At 37.9% G+C, this 12,305-nt stretch overlaps 1 protein-coding gene across 1 annotated transcript in view; it reads right to left on the minus strand.

The window, feature by feature from the left end:
- The window catches only part of NAV3 (neuron navigator 3), a 250,158-nt gene that overhangs the window by 94,024 nt on the left and 143,829 nt on the right, over positions 1 to 12,305 (minus strand). The window contains exons 11-12 of the mRNA XM_053943168.1: positions 10,936 to 11,319; positions 7,483 to 7,602 (exon numbers count right to left, since the gene is read on the minus strand). Coding sequence (XP_053799143.1) covers positions 7,483 to 7,602; positions 10,936 to 11,319 — 504 coding nt within the window. The remainder of the gene's footprint in view (positions 1 to 7,482; positions 7,603 to 10,935; positions 11,320 to 12,305) is intronic.

Genomic DNA, 12,305 nt, shown 5'->3' on the forward strand with positions numbered 1-12,305 from the left:
AACCAGTTTCCATCTGGATTCCAGCTATCTTTAACCACTAATGATAAAGTTACCTTGCAATGCAATTTCAGTTCCAAAATGTATTGACCGTTGCAGCCTTCCTGGAGGCCCAGGACAGAGCAGCACTGTTTTGCTCCAAGAGCAGCACATTGCAAAAGAAAGAGTCAAAACCTTTCAATTTTCCTCTCGTGCACTGTAAGCATCCCTACAGCCTGAGCAGCAAAGTGCACTCACACTTTAGATGTTTAGTTTAATCTAAATTTATTCTTCCTTTCACTTAACTATTTTTTCCACCTGTCAACTAGGAGAAAGTGCAGGTGCACAAAACAACAGTACATTTAACCCCTTTCTCATGACATCTCATGAGTGTAAAAAGCCCATCCTGATGGGGCTCTCCATTTTTACCTGTTTCTCATTGTTCTAGAGGTCTGCTGAAGTTGCCAATTTCATATTTTATTTGAAGTAAACTTATACCTAATAAATCCAAGGCAAAGGATTTTTATAGTGTTACAAATTAATTGCTTTCCATGAAAGGGTTAATTGGAAAGTTCTTATAATTCATATGTTTAGTTTGACAAGCAGGCAATACCTCAGTCTGGAATGCAACTATTATAAAAACAGTTCTTAAAAAAATTATTTAACCAAGAAAGTAGTATCTCTCAGGCAATTTAGAACCAAAGACATCTTAGGGATCATGAACTGCTTTATCTCCAATAATAAATCATCAAAATCCATATTTTTATATCCAGTTTTATGAGCCTTCTGTCTAAAATACCATGTGCTTGTTAATGTTAGAACTGTAATATCAATTGCAGCTATTTTATTACAAATTTCAATATGATTTTTTTTTTTAAACAGCCATGCAGGAGAATAAAATAACAGTATTTGTTTCCTCCAGCCATCAAATTAATCGAGACATATTAAAGAAATTAATTTGTTTCTTGACTCTAGGAATCAAGTAGGTATCACATAGGAGATTCAAGTTCTTGAATTTTCTATTTGAGCCTGGGGTATTTTGGTTAATGATTTAAATCATAATACCCATGCTTTATTCTAAAAAAAAAGAGGCAGTACAGTAGTCTTTGCTGGTAACAATGAAGTAAAGTGGTGGACCAAAATGTTGCTGCTGCTGAAACTGTAAGCTGAGTCTTAGAAAGTTTTTATTAAATACATTGATACCCTCTTCAGAAGTAGATTGCAATCAAAATAAACCATCTACATTTTGTCTGAAGACAAGTATTATAAATCTGTTAATAAAAGATAAAATCCTGCCTCACTTTAAATACTTTTAAAGTATTAAATCAAATTTCAAAATAAGCAGAAATGCCAACAGATTGCATGTCATTTATACCTTGCTCCACACCATCTAATTTTAAAAAGTACATTTACAAGAATATTATACGCGTCATCTGTAAAGAGGCAGCCTTTGGTTCAATAAACCTGCAGCAAACCATATGCTCAGCTCATTTATCATGACATGAGAATGTACTTGTCTTGTATTCCTGCACAAATTTAAATACTTATTTCTAATAATCTCTTTTTACTCTAAACTGAAACTAGTTGTCCCTCTTTCTTCCACTTACTAAAAATTTCAAAAAGAGAAAACTTAATTTGTCATTTGCAGCCTGGTCTTGTTTTAAGGTAAAATATCTGCCATTCACATTTGCCTGTTCTGAGTGTGATTTTCTTATGTAAGCTGGGTGCAAAAAAATGTGTCTGCAGACATGATGTTGCAGGATCATGACAGTTTAATATACTAACAATGCAGTTTGTTTATGTCACTGATATTAATATAGTGTGTGAACCTAAAACCACACAGCTGGTAAATGTTTCCATGTTTTGGTTTGTGGTTCTATGGGCAATTACAGTAGATGTTTAAAGTGAGTAAGGAAGGGTGAACTTCCCAAAATTAGACCAAAGTCCAGTTGCTTTGCCTATTTTCTGTTGCCCAAATCCTGACTTTTGAAAGCATGACCAGAAACAAATCATACTAATTCAAATAATATTCTTTCTAAATTAATAATGCTGTAGAAAACTGTATTACTGAAAAATTTATTTGTCATTATGCTTTCAAAAATAAGGAATTAATCCTCAAAGAATTCTGAATACTTAACAACATAATGAGCCAAAACTCCAGAAGTGCTCCTTTTGACACAATTATTCTGCCCTTCATGCATGGATGCACACATATTTATGCTTTAGGTACTTAAAATTTAGCATCCATACTTTGCAGAAACAATAAAAGCCAAGATAGACACTGAAATAGATACTTCTAACTAGTAACTTTCTTGATAGCGTAGCAGATGCCAAGATAAAGAAAGATTTACACCAGAGACAATGAAAATGCAGGATCATTTGAGAACAATAAAAAAGTAAATGGTGGGAAATGTTAACAGCAACAGCTGTGAAAAGAAATTAGAGAAGATTAAAAGTATAGAAGAGAACAATAATAGTAAAAACTCTTTAAAATTTAAATTGCTTCACAAGAGATATTCTATAATTATGGCTTCTATAGGTATTTGAATAGTAACTGCAAAAACAGTGAGGTATAGATACTTAAATTTTTTTCCAACATCCTAAGAACTTACTCATACTATAAAATCACAACCAAGAAAATGATAGCAGATCACACAACTATATGAACCATGCTGACTTTAAGACCTACAATGACGTTTTTAGACTGTGAACAGAGTAGGTCACAGGCATACTGAGTGGTGAAGGCAGATACAAAGATATTGGAAGCCTCCCTACACAATGAAGTTTTACAGCAAAACTCAGTTTTTCCCAAGAAAGCCTTAGACAGCAAGAAGAACCTATATCTGTTTCTGTGTTTTACTATTTATTATTTCATATCTGTGGGATGGGTATTTATTGCCATAGACACAGGTACCCAGTGTTGGAGAGACCTGAAATGTTGGCAAAGGAAAGAGTAGATGGCTGAATGTGTACACACAGTGAATAATTCAATACTGTGGCATATACATTTCCTTTATCCATAGCAAATCCTGCTCTGCAACCAGAAGCAGCAAACTGAACAGGTAATAATTGCAACTTGGCAGAAAAGTGGTCACATCAATACCAAACTGCAGAAACACATAGCAGAAAACACAGTATTAGTACAGTGATGAAACACACATCACACAGATTCATCTGGATAGAAAGACAAAAAGTAAAGTATGCCCTTCCATTTAGCAACATCCCAATGGGGTAAATTCCAAATGGAAGCAGAAATTTCAATGTGCTTCTAGAAGTGTACAAGCATTATATTCTCTTTGGTTTTCAAGTTACTGTTCATGATGTCTCAGCCTTTTCTGAGATTACCAACCCTATGAAACAGAGCTCCCAGATCAATGCCTATTAAACTCTAGAAAAGTTCCTTTTTCAAAAGCACAGAATTCCAACTCAAGGCTCATCTACTCAGACAAACACCAGAAGAAGACTTATAGTAATTCATGCAGGAAGTTAGCTAATAAACTACAGGCAAAATCTGGAATTATTTTATTATCATTAATAATGTATTATGGTGATTATGGCTTGGCTGAGAACAACCAGGCCAGCCTGAGCTAGTCTGAGATAACTGCCAAATCTTCTGCACACGTGGCAGATGGTGAAAGTATTTGGGAGACTCCTTATGTATAAGAACTCTGTATTACGGGGGCTCAGATTCAATGCAACAGCAAAGTAACTGAAGTGGGTCATGATAGAAGCACACTAAGCAGCATAAACTTTAAAGCATTGGGTTTCATCCAAAAAAAAAGGTGAAAGAGAAAGAATACTGCATTCAAGTGGTGTGAGGGGAAAGTGATTGTACAACCTATGTTGACTTAGGAAGGTGAAGAAAGCTGTGGCTTATGACACACTGCACTAAATTCTGCATGTATAGAGAGTGGAAGGACAATGTTTGAACTCAGTGGAGCTTACTTTAAATTTCCTTAACAGTTTTCATGAACATCACAGGGTGGTTTGGAAACATTACAACCTACATTGCAACAAACCTTATTCTTCCGAAGAACATAATTCATTCTCTGTGCTTATATCTAACCTCTTTTGGCTCATCTTACTTTGAAAAAGGCTTTGAAATCCAATCATGTTCCTCAAGTACTCCCTCTAGAAGTCCCAGGAGGCAAATGCTAGAGCGTAGAGGAAGTAGACAGGACAATAAATGAAATGTAATACCACTGAGAACTCTCTTAGCCATATTCCATGTTATACCCGATAAAGAAAATCTATCTTCCTCTCTGATTAATTTCTTATGGTAACTGAAACAAGGTAAATTGGAAGGAATAGGTATTTATTTAAAAAAAAAAGTGTTTAATTAAAAAAAAAAGAAAACAAAACCAAAAACAAATAAAAAAACCATAAGCAAATAAAAAAACAACACTTAATGAAACAACTGTTGACATCTGATGCTGCCAGTGTCCTTCCAGCCTTTACAATTCCTTCACCAGAACAAGCAAGTTTGCTGTACTACTTTCTGCATCAATGTGCTTTATGCAAGCAACACTTAAGCCTTGGCTAATGTTGACTTTGTGACTTTTAACTTTTATGAAGTTGTTCAAAGAGCAATTCAATGTTATTGTGGGGATGAGCTCTCTAGGGCTAGGTTTCCAACATGGAGATCCTTCAATCCTTTGCTTTTTGGAAAGATGTGGAGATACAGGTGCTCTCTGAAACAATTTAGTGTCATCACAATGGGGACCTGCCTGTCTTTTTACATGATCCAGAAAAAGATCTGAAAGTACAAATTTACCAGAAATGGCATTACCCTTGGAGATATCAGTCCACATCTCTAAAGAATATTGTACTGCCAGCTCACAAAGAGAAAAAGTTTTAAAATATAAGCAGAAGCTATAACTTAAGTTGTCAGAAAAAAACCCAGGTTGAGTTTTCATGAGCATGGGATTGCTGTCAGCAAATGTTCTGCCTGTGGTAATGGGCAAAATACCAAAACTTCTCTCCCACTTGCTAATGTAAATCAGATATTTGCAGCATATAATTTATTTTCTGCCTGAAAAAAGATGCCAGCAGAGTCCTTTACAACAGAAAGGCAAGGGCAGATCATGCCAGTTATGAAAAAGGCTTATACTAATGATACCACAGAGAAAATGCATATGTCCTTCACATATATAGAGGGATGACAGTGAGGAGAATAATCCTCTTTCACAGAAGTTCATCATCCCAGTGGCAAGGCATACCTTGAAGCTGTGACACAAACCCTATTATTTTTTGTTCACAGTAGACAAAAAATGTTGCAAAAGGCTATGTGAGATCAGATGAAATCTTAGGTACCTACACTATTGTGAAGGACCAAAGCTTACCCTGCCGAAGTCTCAGCAATCTCTATCACTTTTCCCCCCCTGATTTCACATCATAAATGTGGCACACATTCTTGAAGATCATCATAAACAATTTTTTCTACCTATCACAGGTTTTTTTGCAACCAGTTTTGGTAAGCATGTGTTTTATTACCATCAGAACTCATAAAATTATTTACATTTTACACTTCCTAATCAACGTTTTGTTTTCTCAAGGAATTACATGCACTTATATGTAAAAAAACTCCCCCCTATATCCACAAAGAATGATTAAGTTTGTAAAAGTAAAGTATTGAAAGGTCATGCAATGCCAGAATTTGTCTGAATAGCCATAATTTAAATACCTTATGCCTGTGCATTGTGAAAAACCTTTTAATTGAATATTAAAATAGTATATACTATGAAACCTCATTTAGAGGGTGTAGAAAAACATAGGAATCCAGTTTGCTTTCTTTGTGTAAGGAAAATCAGTCATTACTTGAAGTTCTACTTCACATTTGTAGATGATAGACTCTGCAAAATATGTATGAACCTGCACACTGTACAGAACAAACAAATACCTTCATTAAGACAAATAAGAATCCAGTGTTTGAGTGGCATCTAGAACTTGAGAAATACTAAGAAAAAGTAAAAAAAACCTTATTTTGGACCTCTTTGTTTTTTCTTTTCCCCAAGGGGAAATCTGCGTGGTTTGAAACCTGGGTGTGAATATTACATGGTGGGAAGAGCTACTTCACTCCCATGGGAAAAAAGAGAGGCATACAAAAATGTGGGCAGTCGTGACATTCTCTAATTACATGACTGCCAGCCTCTAAATTTTCTACCCTCTCTCTCACTTTGAGCATAAGGTTACTGTTCTCACATACAGAGTTCCACAAAAGTCCCTTCTGCTCACATCTCATTTCTCATTTTCTCCTTCTGTTACTGCCTGAGGTCTATCCACATTATTTTCTTAAACATCTACTGTACACTTTTGCTGGTCTTTGCATCATGTCAATGCTTGCATTCCAAAGAACCTATCCATGTTCATTTGAATTTCTATCTAAAACAGGGTTTTTTTGCAAGGTCAACAAATGCTCTGATGTCAGCTAAAGCAACCTTCTTTTTTAAGTAACTGGTTTCCTAGATGAAAATTATGTCCTTTATCCTGATGCATTGCTTGCACTGCTTGACCAATGCAGACTATTCCTGACTTACCTCACAGGCATATTTTCATCAGAAAATGTGAAAAGCAAAATTTATATCATACCTCAGTAAATATCCTAGAACTTCGTCAACTAATTTGCCAGGTTTATAAAACCAGAACAACTCCATGAACCTTTTCCCCCTTCGCCCCCTTTGTGATTCAATACTTTTTTCTTTCTTCCTAAATGAAACTTGATTTTAAAACAAGGGCACTCAAATTGACCCCATACATAACATTTTAGAATGCCAAATTTCACAGCTGTTCCTTATCAATATGATCGTCTGACCAAAACCTCAGTGCTGAGAGCTCCAAGTTCTGCAAAAGCTGACCTATGAATTTTAATTTCTTAGATGTGGATACAAGCCACCAATATGAATCTACTTTAAGCTTAAGGAAAAGAAAGAGACATACTAGTGAGAGCATGTTTTTATGCTGACACCCATATATAAGGGCAGGATGGACTTGTTTGTTTTATCACATTGTACAAACAGTGGGATAGAACCTCAATTCTCACTTCTCACTACTTGCCAGTCCTGCCTTCTTCTGATACTTGCAAAGGGCAAAACAGGTGGACAAGACCATTGTTCTAGTTCCCGCCAAATCCAAATGTATGTTTGGACCATGTCACCAGGCAGACACAAGCTGTCTGCTGCCTAGAGACCATGTGAATTTTCCCTTTGCTCATCAACTGATAAGGCAACCTGTAAAAATCATGTCCCATTTCAGAAGTTTAAGATTGAAAATAAGGTCTGGGCTTCTTAGTATACATCTACAACAAAAAGTTCTTCCTGAGTCTCATTCCCATGTGAGAAATTTGCTTTTTTCCCCCCACTCATTGTGGTATTTGCTACTTTGGGTGCTCAGAAAACTCACAGCCTCAGAAGCTTGCTTCCTATTCCTTATATGATATTTTAGCAAGTATGAAGGATGCAAAATATTTGTAGAGCTCAAACAGGTTTTTACTTAGCAAAGCACTGTTACCTGTCAGCATCCACAGTCACGTCATTAACCCCTCTCTGGATGACGTCTCGAGAGGCAGCAAGGTCTGGTATTCGGTTCAGACTTCTTGTATATAGGTTGAGTCCTCCATCTGTCATGTACCTGAAAATAAATTTGTGGTCAACCAGTAGGAAATGCAGCCATCTGGCAACATGTTTCACTTTAAAGTTAATGGTCTGTGAAATTCAAATGTTTAAGGTACAGGTCATCTTATTAGATGGTAGACTTATACTAAATATTCCTAATTTATGTGTCCGGCACAGGGAGATTGGGTACTTGCCTGTTTTCTGGGATCATTTGCCTTTTTCTGTGATGGCTTACAGGCCAACCTCTTTTACTAAAATATTTTTAGACTCAAGCCCTCAAGTATGTCCAACAGCACATTTTAAATACTGTGGTTTTGACAAAAAATAGCACCAGGTGCAAGAAACATCGATCTAGCTAAAAACCCAAGGAATTAGGAACCCAAATTCATAGTCCCTGCTGTTGGGATCTAATTATTCAGATATGAAAGAGAGAGATATCCACTGAAGACCTTACAATGATATTTAAGAACATTTTTTATGTGTGTTCCTTTTATTTGATTCTCACCACTTCACATTATAATGCATGTCTAATGAATGAAACAGTGAGTATAGTGCTGTTTACTCACTAGAGGTCCATTAAAAGTTTATGAATTAGAAGTACCAGCAATCATTTCTGGAATGTCTACCTACAGTTTGGTTGTCTCTCTGAGATGTCTTGGCCCTTACAAGAGAGCAGCATCACCAGCCTGTCTTGCCCACAGGACTTCTCCATTATGTTCTCAAAGGATCTTTTGTTAAACTGTCCTCCCTCTTAGGCTCTTGTTCTTTCTGTTTCCCTCTTGTATTTTCTGATAACTTTAATTTACCAACAAAGTTAGCATAAGTGTATCTTTGAACATGTATGGCACTGAACATAGAAGCACACATATTCAGAAAAAAAATTTCGTACCTCACCGAACCTATTAAAAATAAAGTACAGACATACTGAAATAGGTGTAGTCCCAGTGTTAGGTTGATGGCTAAAATGATCTCCCAGAGTTTACTCATGATTCAATCTTTAACACAAGCTCTCCTTGAGCCATGAAATGGTGCTACACAAACATACCTTTGAGTCTAAGCATGCATGCAAGCACACAAACCTTTAACTTTAGTAATTACATAGAATCCCAAGCACAAACCAAGGCATGCACACACACTACTTCTACTCCAGCTGTTCTGTTGGCCCTCTCCCTGTGGTTCCTTCTGGGAACAGATTTAATTGAAATAATCTGTGACAGAGACCTGAGGGCCAACTCAGCAGTCTGGGAGCACCTGCCTCTGCCTCCACCCACATGGTTTGGGGTGGCTGAACAGATGCAGGCCTTGAGAGCAAAGCTGCAGTAGTGGAGCCCTGCGTGGTAGTTCCAGTCTGAGAAGGCATCGTGTCCTGGCTGGCAGTATGGATGAAGGCAACCTCAAGTGCATTAAAACACAAAGGGTTCCACTGATTATTTTCAACAAAACTCTGAGGCGTTTTAATGCATGGGGAAGATTTGGCCAGCAGTTTGGCAAAGTATTTCTGAAGCCTTGGTATCTGGAGTTTGGAGAAGGTAACTTCACATTTGTTTTCAAAGGTAAATTAACAGCCACATTTACATATTATATTCATCTTTTTATTAAAGACAAAATTCAGACTTTTTTGACAGATTATTTAGCTAGCCTTAAATTATCCAGTAGATTCCACAGCTCTAGAATTGCATATTAAATTTAGCTGTGGCTTGAATGCAATCCAAACTATATGCATTTTTTTTCTTCTATAAGTACGGAAAGACTTTACAAGTGCAAGAGGCCTTCCTTGCACTAATTTCTAATTACTGCTGCATTCTTTTCCCCAAGTGTTTAAAGTAATTAAACTGATAATGGAAGAGGCATAGAGGAGATAAGACTTTACATGCCTCAGTGAATCCTGAAATTTCAGAGCTCATCAAATTGTTTTTAACATTTACTGCACCTAAAAATGTTAACTGAGCACAGAGCAACTTACTATCTATTGAGTTATCCTTATTACAGATGCAAAGCAAAGCACATAAGATGGCTATATTCATCCTTTAATGTGACAAGATAATTAATACAACCCATGAGGCACTGCAAAGGATTCCCTTTTTTAAAATTTTGAATTAAACTGTGCATCTGTCTAAAACAGCATTAATATTTCCTTTATGATAAGAGGTCCTCAGACATTAAAGTATCATATTTTCCATATGTATTTTCTCTTTTCTAGCATATATAAATATGGCATCCTGCTTGACAGTCATTAATGATGTGTTGTGGACAATGTTGTCAGCAGTGCACAATACAGGGATCACTGAAAAAGTAGATCAGGGAGATACAGGAATATGCTTTCTTTACAATTATGCTTTTTCTAGAGATCTGTCTTTAGATGGTGCTTGAGATGAGACACTACTCTAGAGACAGTTTGATCACAGACTTAGATTTGCCTTTAGGAATGTATCATACTCGATTTCATCCCCCACTATTCTCTAATCACAGCTATACTTCAAACTAAGAGATTAGATTGACTGCAAGAATTCTGAAATTATAGAGTGAAGCAGTGTGATGTGACATGACCAGGTACTCTATGGAACTTCTGTTTAACATAGTGTTACACGAGTCAGCAATCAGCCTTGAGATGCCAACACTGAAGAGTAATTTAAGCAGAACTGTAACATGGCTGTTCTTTTTTAATGATGGTCTAGGAGTTCTAACATACACAGGACTGAAGTGACTTGTGTTCCTAGATTGATATAAGAATTGCTGAATTCAAAACACATTGAATGCAGTACCTTGAACTGCAGTACCCTAATTGATTGAGCAAACAAAAATAATTGTGATTCTTCCTCCTGGATATACTAAGAGAGTAACTGGTCAAGTCTTTTATGAAAAGATATTGCTGCTGCTCAAATGATATTCACAGTTGAAAACCTACTATAAAGGCCCATTACAATGATTATGCAAGACAATATCTAAAGTGGAAACAGAAAGTCAGTGCTGTCAACAACTGCTTTTCATCAGCTACATCCAATGCCATACCTACCATCTCAAACAAAACATAGAAATACCAAAAGAAGACTCCTCCCAGGAAAAGCAATGCAAAATGCTGGTTCACAGGACAACCAGAATTTTCCAGTAAGTTTCCAGTAAGTAATAGTGGAACTCAAAGTTCACAGCAAAGTCATTTGATGTTCAAGGAGAAGAACAGAATTTGAAGGCAGCTGAGAATATCACTGTCAGATTAGAGGTTTATTTTTTTATATGTATATTTAAATATTGCAAATAATGCAACTTCTGCTTGTGTGCCAAAATTTTTAGAAACATCCTTCTACTCCAACCAATCATGCATTAGTTCAAATGGGGTAAAAGTGCTACTTACCCACTGTTGATGTCATCAGTCCTCAGGCTTTTCCCAAGAATGTCTCCATCACTCATGTAGCCACCAACATCAGCTTCAGAGGACATGTCCAAATCACCAGTTCCCTTCTCACTCATGTCAATCTGTGAGATATTTCCAAGGCGAGAAACAGCAGCTCGGCGAAGTGGGGTGGTGTACATGAACCGAGAAGGGTCTGTGTGGATGAAGCGACTTGCACTGCTGCGAGGATAACCAACACCCAGGGATGGAGCATCTCCTGCCTGCAGCCGAGGACTGGCCTGCCCCAGCCTCCAAGTCACAGGGGTCGATCGGCTGGATAAGCTTGGTATGCTTCTTCCATTCACCTCAGTTGTCACAGTGCTGTCAAAAGTTGTCTCCAATGTGCTGCCAAACAAAATGGAGAAGTCAGTGAACTGTGCTTTCTATGTTCCTGAGAAATCAAGAAAAGTGAAGGCTGGTGGAAAGCATATATGTTTTTAAAAACTCTCTGTGCATATGTGCTTTCACCATATGCATACATATGCTTGTATATGCCTTCAGTACTGAGGCCAGTCCTGTTTAGTATCTTTATAAATGACCTGGATGAGGGGATTGAGTGCCCCCTCAGTCACTGCGCTGATGACAGAAAGTTTGGCAGGAGTGTTGATCTGCTGAAGGGCAGGAAGGCTCTGCAGAGAGATCTGGACAGCCTGGATCAGTAGGCCAAGGCCAATTGTGTGAGGTTCAGCAAGGCCAAGAACCAAGTCCTACACTTGGGTCCCAACAACCCCATGCGGTGCTACAGGCTGAGGACAAAGTGGCTGGAAAGCAGCCCAGCAAAAAAAGAGCTGGGGGTGCTGGTGACAGTGGCTGAACATGAGCCAGCCTGTGCCCAGGTGGCCAAGAAGGCCAGTGGCATCCTGGCCTGAATCAGAAATAGTGTGGCCAGCAGGAGCAGGGAAATTTTTATCCACCTCTACTTGGCACTGGTGAGGCCACACATCAAATCCTGTGTCCAGTTATGGGCTCCTCAGTGCAAGAAAGACACTGAGGTGCTGGAGTGTGTCCAGAGAAGGGCAACGGAGCTGGTGAAGAGTCTGGAGCACAAGTCTGATGAGGAGCGGCTGAGGGAGTGGCCTGGACAAAAGGAGGTTAAGGGGAGACCTTACCACTCTAGAAATGCCTGAAAGGAGGTTGCAGTCAGAAAGGGACTGGCCTCTTCCCCTAGATAACGAGTGATATGACAAGAGGAAATGGCCTCAAGTTGTAACAGGGGAGGTTTACAGTAGATATGAGGAAAAGTTTCTTCATGGGTACGGTTGACCAACACTGGAACTGGCTGTCCAGGGAAGAGGTGGAGTCGCCATTACTGGAAGTATCTACAAGACTTG

The sequence above is a fragment of the Vidua chalybeata genome, chromosome 5, assembly GCF_026979565.1.
Source record: "Vidua chalybeata isolate OUT-0048 chromosome 5, bVidCha1 merged haplotype, whole genome shotgun sequence".
Lineage (NCBI taxonomy): Eukaryota > Metazoa > Chordata > Aves > Passeriformes > Viduidae > Vidua > Vidua chalybeata.